At 38.3% G+C, this 20,043-nt stretch overlaps 1 protein-coding gene across 1 annotated transcript in view; it reads left to right on the forward strand.

Annotated features, from left to right (window-relative positions):
• Positions 1-20,043, forward strand: part of LOC148357486 (FRAS1-related extracellular matrix protein 2-like) — a 209,321-nt gene that overhangs the window by 124,117 nt on the left and 65,161 nt on the right. The window contains exons 4-6 of the mRNA XM_088346043.1: positions 1,186-1,416; positions 9,348-9,473; positions 12,742-12,993. Coding sequence (XP_088202169.1) covers positions 1,186-1,416; positions 9,348-9,473; positions 12,742-12,993 — 609 coding nt within the window. The remainder of the gene's footprint in view (positions 1-1,185; positions 1,417-9,347; positions 9,474-12,741; positions 12,994-20,043) is intronic.

A 20,043-nucleotide genomic window follows, 5' to 3' on the forward strand; every position in this document is an offset into this window, starting at 1 on the left:
TTTTATATGTGATGGCAAAAGCTTTGAACAAAAAAATGTTTGAAAAAAAAAATTATGAACAGTAATCTCTCACTACAATGTGGTTTTTACTTTTCACGGTTTCACTACTTCAGACTTTGTCGTGCATCGCTTTTTGCATTCTGATTGGCTAAACAGTCTTTCTGCTATTATTATTATTTATTACAAACCTATATACTTTTTTTACCTCGTTCTTTGTATTCGTGTCTTATTTATTGTGTGTTCGCACGCAGGGAAGAGGAAGTAATTTCATTTTTGCTATATGTTGTACACATAGTATATTGACAGTAAAGTTTAAAGTTACCGGTACTGGAATTATTTTTTTTAATTAGTTGTTGTTATGGTATGGTGCCTGCAGTCCCTCTTTTATCCAAAAGATGGCAACATTACCCGATTTTGCAGCCCCCCCTCCCATTTCCTTTTCCCACATGTTTCCAATGAGATAATTAGCCACCTCTACTATAAATACCAGGGCTCCAACCTTAGTTGTTGAAGTGTATAGATTCCTAAAGACTTTCACTCACCAAAACGACGAGCTTCTCCCACAACTTTCTTCTTTAAATTCAGTTCTCTCTTCACCTCATGATCGTCCACTTCAGTCATCTGTTCCTAAAGGTACTCCCAAATCTCCCCGTCAAAAATTTTCCTCACCCCAAGACCCCCTCTAGTTTTCTTGCAAGGCTCTGTCTCCTCAGCAGTTACAGCCTCTCACCCCCATTTTTTGTTGCTATTAACATCCCCATGGTGGAGATTGATCACATCCCGTGTATTCCGTCTCCTTGAATCGTGCATATGGGTCTGTCCAAAACCCCTTGAGATATACAGTATTTTTATATGTTAAACAACCTGTGAAAATGGTTGTAAACAAAATTCAGGGTTTTACTTCTTAGATATCATCTATCACGGGTTCCCTTTGGAATATGACCCACACATTAAATACCGTACAGGAGGGGCGGTCCATAAATAAATATTATAAAGTAGTCCTCCTTTTGCAGCAAAACGAGAAGGTTAGGACACTAGGTTTCTTAATTAATTTCTAAAATAATTTTCAGTTATTTTTTAGAGGATTATTTAAAACAAAAAGTGACAAAAGATATACCCTTACCCTTGTGTTTCAATTCCCACTTCCGGGTCCAATGAGGTCTCATTCTCTTCTCTCCCACAAAGGCATCGGCACCAAGGACGGAACCGCGATCAAGGACAAGGATTTCCGCGGCAAATCTCAGAAGCAAGTTCAGTTCAACCCAGGTCAGACCGTGGCCACATGGAAGGTTCGAATCCTGCCGGACGGCGAGTATGAAGTGTCAGAGACCTTCCAGATTGTCCTCTCTGAACCCATCATGGCCGTCCTTGAATACCCGCAAGCTGCCAATGTGGAGATTGTGGACCCTGATGACGGTCAGTCACGTTTTATCCAATTTATAATTTACAGATGCAATTTTATTGAAAAAAAATACAAATAATATGTACTAGTGCAGAGGTGGGCAAAGTATGGGCCGCGGGCCACATGCGACCTACCAGGCTTTTTCATCCTAACCGCCAAACGAAAATTGTTTAAACTAATTGATAATATATAACAGTAAATAAAGTACTAATAAGATTTTTTTTTGTGCTAACTTGTTTTTTTCTTTGTGTGTCTACAGCAAAAATATTACTACATAAATACTATAAACACACTACAACATTACTAAAAACCAAATATCAAAATTAGTTCTTAAAAACAGGGACATAACTCATTATTTTGCTTTCATTCTGAAAGCAAAAATATTCTATTGGAATCGTACAAAAATACAACAGAGATACGACAAAAATTGTAATCTGGAACTACTTCAAAAATACTTTTACAGAAATACTGCAAAAATACTACTAAAGTAAAACTATAACACAAATATACTACAACAGAAATATTGCACCAAAAATATTGTCTAAATACAACTACTGTAATACTTTAGAAATACTAAAAAATATGACAGAACAAAAATACTACTTTGAAAATACTGTACTACAAAAATACTACTGTAGAAATATTGCAAAACTACAATTACAGTTAAAAACACAACAGATATACAACAACAAGTATACTATGGAAATAAAAAAAAATACTACTATGGAAACTGCAAACATACAACTGGAGGAAGACAACAAACATTAGTATGTTTGAACAACAGTAATACTATACATCAAAATATAAAATGAGGTGCTTAAAACAGGGACCGAATATATTATATTCTTTAATTATGAGCATTTCAAAACCAATTTGATTTAACAATTCTATTAGGAAAAATAAAGAATTGTAACATTTAGGAATCTGCATGCATGTGTATTCATAAATAAAAACATGTATAGGTCTCCAGGATGGGCCCCTTGACCAAACCCAATGAAGCCCCTGACTCCAAATAGTTGCCCACATCTGTACTACTGAAATCTCTTGAAAGGGGGTGGGTGGAGCTTTGTGGTGCATAAGGTTTTAAGACTATGACAACCAAAAGGATTATATTAAAAGTGTGGGGTTAAGTAGAAAATTTGTCCAAGTAGGATACAACTTTGGTCAAGGATGTACTGTTAAGGCCCGAGTGTGTATAATATAGTGACCCCTAATGGTGTTGAAATACACAAGCAAAAACCACGTGGTACACACGAGGTAATGACGCGGAAATGACGCTGAACGACGTGCTATGGCCGCGGCCAGGGCGTGGTTACACGTGGGTAGGACACGAAATTTCAGCGGGTAATCGTGGGTGGAGCACGGTCATAGAATGTTCTGCCCCCTGTATCGCGGTGTTATTACGTAAAATTAGCGTGTTACGCGTGTGACGGTCAAACGCCTTTCTCCGCGTATATACAGCGCGATTTGCCGAGCACACGTCAGTTGTGCTCGAGACGTCAAGGGGTGAACATGGATCCCTGTCACCGTAGTGACCTCGTCTTAATCCATTTTTATTTCTTGACATTTATTTTCATTTCATAACAAGATAATAAAATAAAAATGAAAAACTATTACAATAATAACATATTGGCTTCTTCAGTGCCATAGCTTGAAATCTTGATCTTCACGGGACTGTTTTTGAGCGGTTATGATTTCTACAGCCCGGTGTTATGCCGAGAAATGCATCCCTGCCGAGATTTGCATCCCCTCGCTACTACAACCACTTTTACCTCGTTTTATCTCACTTTTATATCACTTGTAGGGAATGTAATGGCGAACATATAACCAAATCGACTTCGTCTTGCATTTGTTGGTAATGTAATACAACTTAAACCATTCCGTCTTTGTTTTTGTTGTGAACGTAATCGAACGGTAATGCACACCGTATATAAATCACTTTTGAGATCTGTTATGCACTCTACCGTAAAGCTTATTATGCAGAAATAAGCTTTACGGTAGAGTGCATAACAGTTTCAATACGAGCGATTTGAATAGAAAAAGGCAAAATAAACATGTTACCTGCTCAAAAGTGATTTGAAAACAAAATCTAAAGTCAGTATGAACAGGGACAATGAACAATGATACGGATAATAGATATAAAAACGTCAGCAAGAGAGAAACTTGGCCCGAGCCCAAGGCACCGACTCGGCTCTGGCTTAATATCTTACCTCTTGGCTGAAAAACAAAACCTTTTCGGGCTTGCTCCATTCGGAGTTGTCCAACCTTTATTAAATCAACACAAGGTACTGTATTTCCTTGTGTAGCTCTTCTCTTCAAGTTGTTGGCACACTTGCTTTGGTGGATTACAACCCCCTATTTTATCATAGTTTGTAAAATCGATGACTTTCTCAACATCAGCTAGCTGTCATTCAGGCGCCAACTCAGAATCTGATTGGCTTGACCAACAGCTTTCTCAAAGACTGATATTGAGGCTCAGGTTGCTATTTTATTTTGTTGTTAAGGCCTCTAAGTAGATTTCTGATGCGAGCAACTACTAATGGCTGAATTGTGATTGGTTAAATGCTTGAATCCGAAAGCACACATCTTGAAGCAGTGTAACCAGCGAGAAGCAATGAAATGAAGATGACAGACCATTTGTAATTATTTAATAGTTATTAAGGGACAAAATATAATCAACACAGGGTTTGTACGGTACTTGAAATCTGAGGAAATGATTTTTATGTTGTGTTTTCAAGGCCGGGGATATGCTTGTAATTCGTGTCTCGGCGATCTGACTCGACAGATCCCCAATTAAACAGAAGAATAAAATAAGATTAACAAATTTGTCGCAACGCGGCAGCTGCAACTGCAGGGCATTGACATTTGAAACGCCATCGACCCCTACAAGGGTATTACGACAGGTGCATCAAAGAGGGCAAAAGAGTTACTTCAGTGACCCTATAATTGGAGAGGCAGCGCTTTTCAGTCATATTAAAAGATAACTCACGGAGATGACTAGCTTAAACTATGATTTTTTATTTGCGATGGTTTTCTACATGGTACACCTAAACAGGGAACTATGAAGTGTGTATTAGTGCAAGGATTATGTCTCAACTATGCAAATTTATTAAGGGCCATGGAAAATATTGAGCTAGTGTTTCCCAGTGGTAACTTCATGCAACTGAAATTGTAAGCTACATATCACAGACCTAACCCACTAACCCTAATACACAAATCTTCTGCAAATGCTTCTTTTTTAACAGAGGGATTTTGTGTGGGATTCTTGAAAATTATTTTGCTTCACACACATAACACATAACACATAACACACAAGTAACTGCGGACTGTGTTTGATCCTCCTGGAGCTGATCTTTTGGCTGAGCCTTTGCCATTCTGGTTATTCTCTGGTCCATTCTAATGCCATGTTTCTTCCAATATATGTTTTTTCTACCCATTTCAAGACATTGGAGATCATTTTAGCTGAACAGCCAACAATTCTTTGCATCTTTTTAATAGGTTCCTCCCTCTCCAATCAACTTTTTAATCAATGAATGCCATTCTACGGAGCAATTTTGTGAACAAACCATCCTTAAATGCATGTTCAACCTGTGCCGACTTAATCATCCTTAAATAGGCGCCACTTGAAACACACCTGATTCACACCTGTTTTTGTTTTTTTGCTTCCCCAAAATTGATGAACACAGAGATTGGTTGCCACACTGCTATTTTTTTAACACACCACTTTGAACTATTTGACTAATTGCATAGCCTTTGGAACGTGCCTATTATGAATGCTGGATCTTGTTTGTTTTCTGAGAGTCTACTGGACCTCCTTGTAGTTAGTCCATCATGTAAAAATAAATAATATACTAAAACCAAGGATATACTGGTTAGTCCCATTGCACTGCTAATATTTTGAATAGCACTGTAAATGGGGAGAGATTTGTCTCAAAAATATTTACGCACAGCACGGCGGCGCAGTGGTTAGCGCGTGTGCGGCACAGTTCTAAGGTCTTGGGAACCTTCTTTGTGGGTTCAAATCCAGCTACCGGACTTACTGTGCGGAGTTTGTATGTTCTCCCCGTGCTTGCGTGGGTTTCCTCCGGGCACTCCGGTTTCCTCCCACATTCCAAAGACATGCATTTTCAGGTGGATTGGCCGGTCCAAATTGTCCCTAGGTGTGAATGAGCGCGCGAGTTGACTGTCCCTGCATGCCCTGCGATTGGCTGGCAACCAGTTCAGGGTGTCCCCTGCCCACTGCCTGATGATTGCTGGGATGGGCTCCAGCACCCCCGCGACCCTACTGAGGATAAGCGGTGCAGCTAATGAGATGGGAATATTTACGCACATTTTGATGTCTTGGTAAATGTGCACAAAATATTAAAAATTGCTTGTGTGAATTGAAGATATATTTGTGGATCAGCAAAATATATGATTCACACAGGATTTCTTCTTTTAATAGGAAATGGGAAAATTGGCTTTGTAAGTGCTTTAAAAGTGCATGAATTTGGCCATGAAAAAGGTGTATGAACCCTGCTGACAACACGATTCAGATATTTTCAAGCCAGCAGAAAAGGACTTGCAGGCCCTCCAGCCCACCACTGCTGTATTATTGTGTTGCCCATCTCCCTGTAGGCTGTATAACCCCAAGCTATTGGATGTATTTAAACCAAACTTATTTATCTCTTCTCCACCAAGGTGCTGAGAGATGTTAAAAGTCTCTATTCCCGTTTGCCATTCAAAACCTCTCTAGCATCAAAACACCAGTAAAAAAAAGGCGCCTTCTCTAGAATGTAAATTGTAAATCGGGCCACGTTTGGGTCAAGCTTTCATTTCTAGGAGATGTGAGGGCGTGGACGCTAGGCTCCACTTTCACATTTGAAACGGTCACAGAATAAATATGGAAGTGACACTACAAGCTGCCGCCAAGTAAACACGGGGGCTGAGATGGAGAAAAGTGAACCATATAAATATTCAAGTCCCAGGGGATGGCGCCGGCCGGAATAGGCAGGATTGGCCGTCAGGGATTCATGCAAATGAGTATGTAAAATTGTGAGTTTGTATCAGGCCTCTGGCGGACAATAATCATGCGACGTGTCGACACGTTTTTTTTTGGCTTTTGTGTTTTTGGAAACTGCAGGAATCGAAAAAAAAAGCACTGTTTGCTTTGTCTTGTCAAGTTCCTGTTCAATTGCGCAATGACGACTGATGCCCACATAAAAGAGTAAAGGACCACAATAGGGAGAAGGCAGGCATTGTGATTGCCATGTGCATCCCTAATGACCATGTGACAGTTTTTTTAATGTCACACTTCTCCCTTGGATAAAGTAATGAAATATAACATATAACACATGGTTATGTTATCCTTGTGAAACCCTGTCTCTTCTCTTTAAATGGTACAGGGTTTGTACGGGCGCTTGAAGTCCTTGAAAAAGTCTTGAATTTTAATGTTGTGTTTTTATGTAATCCATCGTTTACATATGTAATCTATAATTTCTAACAGGCAAATTTCTAAATCAAATGAAAATAGCAAAAGTTATACCAATATACAAAACGCATTTTTACAAACTATAGACCGGTATCTCGGCTTCCTCAGTTCTCTAAAATATTAGAGAAACTTTGTAGCGAAACATAAATTGATTAATGAAAGTCAATATGGCTTTAGAGCAAACAGATCAGCAACAATGGCTATTATTGATGGAGTTAAAGGAATCACCCATAGCATAGAAAAAAAGAGATACGCAGTTGGGGACTTAAAAAAGCATTTGATACCATTAATCATAATATACTATTAAAAAAACTGGAAAGATATGGCATCAGGGGCGTGGCTTTGCAATGGATTCAAAGTTATTTGATAATTAATTAACCTAAAAATATGGATGATATAAATAAATTATCTTTAAATTTAAATAAAACCAAAGTAATATTCTTTGGTAATCGCAAGGCAAATCAAGATTTAGAAGTAAGAATGGATGGTGCTGCAATCGACACTGTATCAGAAATTAAGTTTTTAGGGGTCAAACTAGACAATGAATTAAGCTGGAAAACACACATCAGACACAAACAAACTAAAGTATCTAAAAGCATTTCAATAATTGATAAAGCCAAATTCATTTTAAACTATAATGCATTGTATTTATTATATTGTTCTCTAGTTCAGCCATACTTAACATATTGTGCTGAAGTCTGGGGGCAATAATTACAAAAGTTCACTAAAGACCCTTTTCATCCTCCAAAAACTTGCAATTAGAACCATACACAGGGTAGGATATCGAGATCATACTCATATTTTATTCCTGCAGTCCAAATTATTAAAATTGGATGATTTGGTAAAATTTTTCACTGCAAAAGCAATAAATTATTCATTCGGAAAGACGGAAATTATAACTTAATGGGCTGTAGTAAAGTCATAATCCCAAAGGTGAGAACAACCTGTAAAAGTATGTGGAACAATTTAAAAGACGAGATCAAACAATGTTCAACTATTCAATTGTTCAAAGTTAAATACAAAAAAACATTACTGGCGGGATACAGAGATGAAGAAAATGGGGTATGAGTGATACGAGAGTTTGGGAATAGTGCGTCTAGAACTATGGTTATCTTTGTTGTTATTGTTGCTATTGTTATATCATAACTGTTATTATTATTTTTATTATCATTGGTGTATTTAATAGGGAAGATGAAGGGGGTAGGGAATATAAGCATCTGCTTCTTACTACCCCTTTTCTGACATATTATGTAACATTATTTTGTTGTTGAGGTATTGTTTTTGTTCTGTTTTTATTTCAATGTTCGAAATAAAGTTTTCATTCATTCATTCATAAGGTTTGAAAAGTGCATGAATTCTATTTGTAAATGCTTGCCATAATTGCCATGTTTCTTAGGTTAGTTGTTGGGCCAAGGTTATGAGCTCGGGTTTGGACTTCAAATGTGGGTTTTAAACGTTTTTTATGGTTCCAAAATATAATTATTTCCTTTCCACATTTAAGGGATAGACTTCCCATAATACTTTGTGAATAAAACAAATGTCCTCATTGGACAAACCAAATTTGAGAGAACAAGGGCTAAAATTAGGATTAATACTGATGACATGAATCCACTTAAAAAAAACATTCATTCTAACTCATGCTTTTGAATTAAAAAACAAACAAAAACACAATAATAAAAACTGCACGTTTAATTTCTGCCTTTTTAAAATCAGATATCAAGTAGATTGAAATGAAACGGATCGTGCCAAAAATAAAACAGGATCAAATCACAGGCAAAAACGGAGATTCACAGGACTTGGCATATCACACAGAGTCTAGCAGAAGTTTCGCAGACACTCTGTCACCAGGCAACTCGCAAGACCGCGTTCAAGTAGTCCGGCAGCAATCTGTCAACGCGTTTCAGCTGGTGTCAGTGGGCAGGGCCAATTGGGCGCCGTGGCAACCGTGACAGAACCTGGCGCCACACGGCGGGAACCAATTGGGCGCCATGGAAGCCATGACAATAAGCTGCAGTATCGAGAGTTAAAATGTATAAGGACACCACTAGAGAGTATATGTGAATTTTCTGCTATGTCGAATATTGGATATTTTATATTGGGATAGATTTTGAATTGTCATCCTGTGTATAGCTGCATGCATATTATTGTTCGCTCCCCAAAAATAAAACGCACTTGTCTGTAATAGTTGGCAATAATGGTAAATGAGCTGCATTTATATAGCCCTCTAATCAGTCACTTCACACTTAGTATATAAGGCGCCTGCTTATCATCGGCATTAGGGTTCAGTGTCTTGCCCAATGACAATTCGACATTTGACCCGGAGGGGCCCAGAATCGAACCTGCGACCTCTTTGGTCCCAAGACGATCTCCTGTGCTACTTTTATACATTAATTATGTTTTATTACTTTATAGCTTCACGTTTAAAGGAAAATAAATCAGTTTTTTAAGGCTGGATTTTCCGATTTTTCCCTCCAGAGTCAACCGTGTACATCCTGGCAGCAGCATATGACATCGAGGAGAATGTGGGCGAGCTGATGGTGCCGGTGAGGCGCAGTGGTGACGTGGGCCAGGAGCTTATGGTCATCTGCTTCACTCAGCAAGGTAATCAGGAATTGTCATCTTATGCAAAGTGAGTTTTTTTTAGGTTCCCAATCACAAAGGGTTTTTTGTTTTTACCTTTTTATGTTAATTTGTTCCCTTTTGAAATTCCACACCATTTTTCTGCTGATAATGACAGCTGGTGCATTGTTCTGCTAAAATGCTGTCTGCCTGATTGATTAATTGGACAAATAAGCTGAACATCTTCCCAATGTAGTCATCCATTTTCCCTGTACTATTTTAAAGATACATTTTCCTCACAAAAAAACCCGTATTATATTAAGATTTTTTTTTTGTTAAGTAATTAAAGAAACACATTTATCAGGATGCATGATGACTCCTCTTTCCTGCCAATGCCCATTACTTTTCCACATGAATGATATATCTAGAAAATGAAGAAACACACAAAATCAAATTATTTTTATGTGTTACTTTGTTTTTCTTTACAATTGCATACCATTAGATTCATTTGGTTAACATGTCTCCAAAAAGTTGTGTTAGAGAGACTAGAGCTTGACTGTATCAGTACTTACGTTGTTTGGAATTAAAAACTATAATGACAAGTTGTATTTATGAGCACCACATATTGCAGAAAGTGTATATTCTTGTGAGTGTGTTCATCATATGAAAATTCGGCACTTCTTATTATACAAGTGCTCCAGGACTGAATGTCACATATGCCTAAGCCAAAATAAATTTCAGTATACTACTCAAAATATCACAGTGGCATTATCTTAACTGTACATTGGTAGTTAGAATAAGCATTTTAATCTTGCCTTCTGAACATTTTTTGCTACAAATATTTAACTGTGGTTTTGGTCCCACTCTTGTCTTCATTGTCCCCATGTGGCCCCTGCCGCCATAAAAAACATATTTTCATAACACAATATGACCTGCATCGTGTAAATTCAAATAATATAAAAGACAAACAGCTCCTTCCCAAGAGCCATCCCCACCTTGAACTCCCATCTACAATGTTAATGAGCATAATGCATATGTTCTATACTACTGCCTCTGAATACAAACATGTTATTATGTATCATTGATATATTTTGATATATTTTTTAATTATTATCTTTTTACACATTTGTATCTTTTTTTATTTTGCTCGTTTTGCCCTCCAATGTAATTGTACCACTGTTTAAATAATAGTTAAAGGCCTTTCATTCATCCAATATTTTATTTTAATGATGTATTTCTCTGTATTTGCATTTCTTTTAACTTGTGTCAGTTTGATTTATTAAGATATTTTTCATCTAAACTCGAAGTTATCCACCTATTCGGCTAGCTTTATAGTTCAATGTTGGAATTGAAATAAATTGAAGTGCAATCTTCAGGGTTCGTATGGGTGATCGAGATCCTTGAAAATGCTTGATTTTTGATGTTTTGTTTTCAAGGATTGAAGAGTGCTAGAACTGTCTGAGTGAATTAGATGATTGAGGACTCACAAAAAATAACTAGCACAGAAAATGCACTTTTCTTCTAAAATCGAAAATCGCATCGAAATACTGGTCTGAAAAATCGCGATTACTGTTTTTTTTCCGATCATAACTCACCGTTTTTTCATAGTTTGGCCGGAGGTGCGACTTATACTCCAGTGACTTATCATAATGTGTTAATAATTTTGCATGTATCATTGAGTTTTATTACCAGTACTGTATAACACTTCACATGTTATTTTCACACTGAACTGCTAAAGAGTGCTCTAGGCCTCTATTGATGATTTGAACTAACGGAAAGAGAAAGTAAAGCAGCTTATCGTCCTCCTACCGAGAGACACAGAGAATGAAATACTTTATTGGATTTAGTGATTTGGAGTGAAGCCGATAGTTTGGTAAGCATGTTCTTTATATTAGAGTTATCTGAATAAATCTTAACCCCTTAAATTTTCCAAAGGACTCCCGGCAAATATGGTGTGTCTACATTCACAAAAGTCCAGTGAATCCAACCATGTAAAATGTTTCCTCCAAAACACATGATAAAGCCAACATATGAAAAAGGCTTCTTGCATTGTTTGACGATCTGATTGTATGAGTCCGTTTAGCTTCACTACTCCCCTTTAAAAACAGACTCGTCTGATTATTTTCAATACTTCCGCTAGCCTCTGGCCTTTTGGTTGACTCTACTCTTGGCCAATTGCAAGCTTTTTTTAAAGGTCCTTAGCCTGTGACAACTTATAAAAGGCCTGTATTGAAAACAACATCATGACCATTTCGGCTTTGAATATCATTAGCCAAGAGTGACCAATTCAAATGTGGTATGACACGCTGGCGAACTAAATGTCCAACAATGATATGTAGAGATTTGTGGTGGGAATTCAGAACAGAGCCCTAAGTTAACGTGAGCAAAGCCAATCATGATTCATTTTTAAGCACCATTATTATGCGCAAGTGTGCACCATAATGGATTTACTTCTAGAAAGAGAAGTCAAACATGTACAACTCTTTCACAATGTCTAAAAAATGTCCGAAGTAAAACACACTAAAGGAAAATTTTGAGAGCTGTGGATTGCTCCTGTCCAAATTGCCACTTTTGGAAACGTGTAGACCATTAAAAAAAATATGAAAAATACAATGTTTAGTTTTTCAGATTGTGATTTAATTTGACATGGTACTACATTAGGATTTAAGTTATTGTCTTATCTGTCTTCCAGCTAAGATGCCCATGCTACACTCTTTTGCAGGCATTTGATTGCAAAAAAAAAACAAAATCAGGCCAGATTAAAAAAAACTACTTTTTCTGTGTGTTCCAACTCAGATTACTCGATGTTAGTATTTGCAGTGATTATTTTAGTTTTGTTACAAAACTCAAGAGTGTTACGTTTCAAAAGAGACAAAAACCGTCCATATCCTTCAAACAGTTTAAGAACAGCATTCAATTTATTTGTCTTGGATTAGGATTTTAGGCGAATTTTTCTGGAAGAGTAAGAGGTTAATTCATTACTGATGTGTAAAAGCGTGTCTAAGATAGGCACGTATGTGTAATGTCAGTATACAATTATCTCTATTTTATATTTGTTTAGAATTGACATTCAAGATAACACATATGTGTTTAGTGTTAGATTTTATCAAATAATTTCCCCCCAAAATTTGATTTATATTCCTAATGCAACTTATTCATGTTTTTTCCTTCTCAATTTGCTTTTTTTGCCTGGTGCGACTTATACGCCGAATAAACTTATAGTCCAGAAAATACGGTAGTTTTTTTCCCCCAAAATCGTGCAGCCCTTTTGTTTCGATGTCTCAGTATGGACTCTGCAATTGTTCCATAGGGTCCGCAGCCGGCACGGTGCCCACAGCGGTGCTCTCCTACTCGGACTACATCTCGCGTCCGGAGGACCATCACAGCGTTCTGCTTTTCGACAAAGGCGAAGTGGAGAAGCCGTGCCGCGTCGTCATCATCGACGACTCGCTTTATGAGGCTAAGGAGAGCTTCAACGTCACTCTGGCAATGCCAGTGGGGGGCCGCCTGGGTGCTCGCTTTCCCAGCGCCAGGATTAACATCCTACCTGATGCGGATGATAGTAAGCATACCTGCCAAATTTTTGCTTGACTCGTTCGGCCACCAATTTTTCCCCTTAAAACGCCTAGCGCGGGTGTCAGCAACCCACAGCTCAGGAGCTACCTGCGGCTCCTCAGCACAAGCGAATGGCTCACAGGCACTTGATCAAAAATACACTTTTAACGTTTTCCAATGCTGTCAAAATATGTAGAATACATTTTACATTTCAATTAGTGTTGTAACTATTAGATGGTACGAGCACAGTTTTCCTTTGCCTGGTTTCCTCTCCCGTGTCCCCTGTGTGAGAGCCAACTGTGCAGCCCAAGCCTCTGTGTGATCCGCCTTGGACCCCAAAGAAACATAACTCCACATAACTGTAGTAATGTGATTGTTAATACTTCACCTTTTCGAAAGGTTACTATTTTATTTTTATAAATGCATGCGGCTTTTTATTACACTCTTTGTTGTCCAATTAAGGGGACAATATGCATGCTAGTTATTTTTTCGAATCCTCAAAAATGACATCATAGAATGGTTTTCTTAATTGCATTTTTTTCAATTTTATCCCAAAAACATATCGTATTTTATTAATGTAATAACAAAATGAAGTGGTATCATACATCAGAGTAGTCACGTCACACTCCACAGGATGTGCTGCTTCCAACTTTTATTTAGACAATATAGATACATACTGCATTAATCAAATTTGGTTGGGATTTTTTTTTTGGTCCAATACGGATTTTTTGCCATTTGGGTCTGCTGACCCCTAGCCTAGCGCTTTTAAAAAAAATATCTACTGCTTTTTGAAATTCAAACAACAGTAAAAATAATTTTCACTCAAGACTAGTATTTTAGTCTACGGCTGTTTTATTTTAAGTTTTTGTGCGTAAATAAACCACTCGAACAATTGCATTCGATTTGCGTTGCGGTAAAAGTTTGCCACTTTTGGTTTTAGAAAAGCGCATGTCATTGTTGTTTTTTCTACTCTGGAGGCGGTTTGTGTTTCACTCGTAGGAATAGAATGTGTGATAAACCGCCTTTTGATTTCAAAAGGGTGGCAAGTAATCAGTAAGCCATGAAAAAGCTTTTTTAATGTTCACTGTACGCAGTGCTTTTGAAATTAACATTTTTAGGGAAGCCCAATAATTATCGGAAACATAATGATCAAGCATCACAGTCAGTTATCATAACAATAGAAATAAAGAAAATTAAGTAATTTGTCACTTGAGCCGGGCTAACGTTCAATCAGCCAACACTACTCATTACAAATTTTCAAAACATTTATGCTCCTTATTAGAATATATTTTGATTTTCTTTAGAAGTAGTAACACAACTTGGTCCTCTCTACCTTATCATAATGTAAGGCACTGGAAAGCTAGGGCCTTAAAATGTTTGGATTATTAAGTTTTGAAATTTGTAATGATGTGACAAAACTTTGAAGTTACTGCCATCTTTAACTGCCATTTTCCTTCTATGAAAGCCTGAATGAGGATGTTGCCACACTAGCTTGTCCAGTTTGTGCCTGTAGTTCATAATGGCAACTTATTGCACACTACAAAGCCCAAAACACGATGTTTACAGAGTCGCATCATTACTGAATTTTGAACTTTTTCCTATTGTTTCCTTTTCTAGTCTTTTATGTTAGCCACACGCATTCTATGGCTAACCTCTGCAGCTGATGGTTGCAGGGTTCCACCATTTAGGCGTCTAGTCCTTTTTTACTGTTTTCTTCTCTAGCCACTCATTTTAGCCACTAGGCTGCCTTCTTTGGCTCCCTGCTAACCGCTATTGTTATTGCTATCTGCTCTTGCTTTGTTTCTTATGTGTCGCTTGCCTTTGACAACTGAGCCCTGCATGTGATGGTCACCAAGTTCTGTGGTATGGGCATCTTCAACGTTTTCTACTCTTTCCTTCTCTGACCACTTCTGATGGCCACTCGGCTGCAGGCAAAGATTCATGGCTAGGTGCTATTTTTATTGGTAGCTGCTATTGCTTAATTCTTATGTGTCACTCTTCTTCCACTGCTAATCATGCAAGCGAACATGGAAGAGTCCCGTGGTTCAGCATAATCTATTAATTTTTCCACTGTTTCTTTTCTAGCTACTCATGCCAGCCACCTTAATGGCTGCAGGATATGTCTGGATGCCAGCTGCTGTTATCATTAGCTGCATTAGATGTAAATGGAATTTACTCGTACAATTTTTTACAGGCCTTTTTATCCGCTTCAGGTGTATCCAACTCGTTTGGGGATTAACAGCAGCTTTTATGTCCTGTGGCTGATTGAAATCACACCAGATAATCTGTAAATAGGCTTTCGAAGTAGTATCCTTTAGATTTCTGTATTTCATCTTGTTCCAATGCACACTCCACAGCTCCATCCTAAGCACATGACATGAAGTGGTGAATTATTACACACTGTCACTTGAATGATAAGTACAATGCAAATAAGGAAACATATTCATAGATATTTCTTTGGCAGTTGGGAGGTCTAAATGACTTCCTATTTGTCCAACATTGTAATATGTGAGTTATGCATGAGTTATTCCCGTTCTGTCGTTCGCTAACAAACCTTCACTTCAAAGTGTCGCAAATCTGATGATCAAAGCTCCGCTCATCTCCAGGATGACAAAAGAGGATAGAAACGACACTGCTGAGCGAGGACTCAGACGAAATAGAAAATATAATTGAGGCTCCATATATCATGCGGACACCGTGGTATCGTTTGATTGATATGATGAACGCTCTCATATAAAACTTCCAAGCTAATAGCTTAGCCAAAAAAGATACGAGTCTCCAATTCCATTAAGTGATTGCGTTGGTTTAAAGCATCGTAATAAAGAAGACGACAAACAAAACAATAAATAACGGCACAAAACAACGAACGATGTCTGGATTGTCTTGCCTGGAGACACCTTCAGCCAAATAGAAGACTGTTAAAAAGGTTTACTAGCGTTCCGACAGCTGTCCGCAACACGCATTCTCGTCACGTCGGCCTCTTCCCTCTCGCTACTTAAGTAGGTCAAACAAATCCACTGGACTTCCTTGGGAACCTGTTAGCTAGCAGTGTGCTGCAGGTAGCGGCTTCAACGCCATTTCGCAAATCTACGGGAGGGAGAGGGGCTTAGTTAGTAACACCAATTTGGGGCGACCGAGGTGACGAAGTGCCACTGACTTCGATCATCCGGCTTTTGGGTATTGCCAGACTATTTTTGCATGACGGCATCTGATTGCAACCAGGACTCTTGGAATTGCAATCAACAGGAACAAACAATAGTGGTTATGCTTAAATTGCTGCTCAACTTTGGTTTTTATCACTTGGTGTTTCTTTTACTGGACTTACAGTGACAGTGTGTAGGAATTGACCACTCTAGGTTGATGTAGCATTGTAGCTTATAATGGAGCTGAGGCATGGGCAAGGGAAAAATAAACTCTACAGAAGCCCAAAAGATACAACATTATGAAGCCTACTTCCATAATTTTTCAAGTAAGTAAGGATTAATTTCAGCCACGTTCAGGAAATAAAAGCTGCTGTCAATCCTTATAGGCGACATCAGAAAACATATCGAGCTGAATGCACCTGGAGCAACCGAAAACAGCCAATAGCTGGAGTTGGTCAGAGCTGGAACAAGTGGTTACCTTTAGCAACTAGCGGGAGAAGCTACAAAAATGTCAGTAAAAGATTGCAATAGCAAACCAGAATTTGTCAGTTGTCAGAATCCTAAATCAGGAAGGTTTCATCCTCTTTACTTTCATCTGTGTTCCTTTCCTCTTTTTTTTCTTTCTTTTTTTTGCCCTCACTTTGTTTCTTTCTCTATTTTTTTTCTTGCTTCCAACTCAGATTATTCAATTTTACAGGGTTCCTGCGGATCTGTGAAATTTTTAAAAGGTATTGTATTCATTATTCTAGAAAAAAAGGCCCTAATTGGCATTGGAATGTCTTAAATCCAATTTTCAAAAGTTCTAAAATTGTGAACACATTAACAAAATGCATGTATGTTTGAACCAAAAAGTTTTAGTTACATTTATCAATTGTCTTTTTTTAATATTTCACCAATTTACTTTCGTGGCTACATCGAGTGACCACAATAACACAAGTATCAAAGCGGTTATTTGGTTCCAGTCACATATGTCTTATGTCTACCCTCAATACACATAGCAATTTTGGACAGAGACATTTTTACTTTGGACCATTGAAATGTGTCAATTTAATGAGAAGTGGCTGTCCGATGAACATTTTTTGCCATGGCTAAAAGCTGTGCTAGGTAATGTAAGAGGCACTGTGTGTTTTGTGCAAGAAATGTTTTTTATTGGTCTTGTTTTTCTTTCAGTTGCATTTTTTTGTTGACGACTTGGTCTTGAATTTGTTTTCAAAAGCCATTACAAAGTCTTAAAAAGTCTTGAATTTAACTTGCTTTAAGCTGTTAGAACTTAGTAGTGCTTGCAGTGATTATTTCAGTTCTGGACAAAACTTCAGAGTCTAACCTTTCAAAAGAGACCAAAAACATCCATACTTTCTAAATGGTTCAAGCTCAGCATTCATTTTACTTTGGGTACGTCTTGGATTGGGATTTTAGGCAAACTTAACAGGAACGTTAAAGGGTTAATCTGCTTATTTTGTTGGTCTAGTGCAGGGGTCGGCAACCTATGACATGCGTGCCAGCAGTGGCACACGAGGGGTTAACCAGTGGCACGCGAGCGCACGGGAAAATAATAATGATTGTATTTTAAAAATGTGCATTTTTACCTGAAATTTAGACATTTTCAGTTGCGCGACATGTTATTTAGAGGTTTTACGTTAGCCCTCCGTGTGTCAGTGCGTGTTTGCGCGGCGCCTCGCAGAGGAGAGATCCGCGTTTTAACCCAGCCAACGGAACACACGTGCGCAATAAATTAACAAATCATGACGGCTCCCCGAGCGAACACATCTCGTTCTTTCCAGCCAGCGTGGACAGACGAATGGGGCTTTGTGCAAAAAATGACCGTGCTGTTTTGTGCATTATGCCTCGAGAGCGTTGTACCTCGCACAGCAAGTGTTAAACACCATTACGAGACGAAACATGAACTAAAATCACCACCACTGAAGCAAGTTGTCACATTGCTCACTGCATAGCAAAGCACAGAAAACCATTTACTGATGGCGAATATTTTAAAGAAGCGTGTGTCTGTGTGTGTGCGCGCGTGCCTTCTGCTTTCCTGCTGTTTTTTCAAGTTTTGATATTTTATGTAACAAGATATAATTGATGCATGGTATGGTAGCTGTCCATAGCACTTGTTTTTTGATTGTAGTTCATTGTTGATGAAGAATGGTTGATTCTGGTTAATTCCTGTGGCAAAAAGTTGAAGTCATGGATGACTACAGGCCCTTCCACTTGTTATTCACGTTCATTTTTTTAGTTTTAGTTGATTGATGAACAAGAATAGCGGAAGATAAATTGGTCAGATATGTTTTTCAACTAGTCTGCCGTGAGACCTTGTCTAGTGTGCCGCTGGAATTTGCCCAATTTTATCTTTCCAGAATATCAGCTTATTATTCAGTATTTTTGCAATCTTCAGACGAGGAACTGTAATGGTCATCCATCTCAGTAGGTGACAGTTGATTTTTATATACTTTTTATATACTAATTATCTGCTCTTGAGGTAACACAGTACATTTAATAACTTAATTTGTTTAACAAAGCGGTTTTATATACTAATTATCTGCTTATGAGGTAGTTCAGTGAATTATTTGACATAACTTCATATTCAAACATTTTCGACGGGCGGTGTGCCTAGGCACTTTTTTTTATAAATAAAAGTGTACCTTGGTTCAAAAACAGATGAAAATAGGTACGACTAAAATGTATATCCATGTTGTATATTTGGACTGGTGTGAAAAACAGCTCTTTTGGATATTAAAAAAATGTTGTGCGAGTCATTAATCTGATTTCCAAGGAAATTTGAAAGTGGCACTCCACACCAAAAAGGTTGCTGACCCCTGGTCTAGTGAATACGTGTCATTTGGACCCAAAAGATGTGGAGTGTACACAGAAAATACAGAAGGGTTTTAAAGCAAGTGCCAAAAGAAAGCGAATATTTTCTTCTCGAAGGAAGTCGAAGCTTACCGCACCGATGACTTTTCGCACCCAAGCGAGCTCAGCGTGCCATACTCGCTAACTAGCGCACGGAGGGGGCGGGGAACCCTGCGCACCTTCAGCTAACGTAAGTAATTAAAATCAGATTTGTTTGGCAGCCGTGCCGCAATCCAGGAAGTGAGACTTGCAACTTCCCGAGTGAAAGACGGCGCGATTGTGTCTGTCGGAAAACAAAGCGCAAAATGGAACAAAGGGATGACAATTATATTCCCACTGACGGATTCCGGGCGGCTGATTCGCCATGAAAACAAAACGCCGAACATTGCGTTTCGTTCTAAAAACCTAAAAGTGTTCGTAGTAGCGCCTCATTTGCATATCTTAAGGCCTCCGACTTTGCCGGTATAGACGCCACAGATTTGGCCGGGCTGGGGATTAAACGAGTGTGGCGGATCATTACGGGTAATCCGCAAATTCGATCCGCGCAAGGACACTGTGAAGTGTGCAGAGGCAAAGAAAGTGTGCAGAGTCAAAAGGGAAAAAAGGTCTGCATGGTAAGAAGGAAACATGAAAAGAAAGCCAGCGTGGAGTTCCGAAGAGCTTGCAAGGTCACGGAAGGAGAAAAGTAGAAAAGGGTATTGTGGAAAGAGAGTGATATGCAAATGTCATTGTAATATCATTCCTTAGACACGAATGCATAAAAAAATATACAGTGGGGGAAATAAGTGTTTAGTCAACTGCTAATTGTGCAGGTTTTGCCATTTGCAAATATAGTAAAGGCCTGTGATTGCCAACACGGGGAAACCTCAACGGTAAGAAAACAACAGAAATTCACAATGTTTGATGTATGTATAATCCATTTACGAATCATTGTGGAAAATAAGTATTTGGTCAATACCAAAAGTTCATCTTGATAATCTATATACCGGTTTTGTCAATTATAGATGCGAAACGTTTTCTGTGACTGATCACAAGCCTTTCCCACACGGTTGGTATTTTGGCCC

The sequence above is a fragment of the Urocampus carinirostris genome, chromosome 10 (assembly GCF_059441175.1).
Source record: "Urocampus carinirostris isolate Australia breed hairy pipefish chromosome 10, RoL_Ucar_1.0, whole genome shotgun sequence".
NCBI classification, from domain to species: domain Eukaryota; kingdom Metazoa; phylum Chordata; class Actinopteri; order Syngnathiformes; family Syngnathidae; genus Urocampus; species Urocampus carinirostris.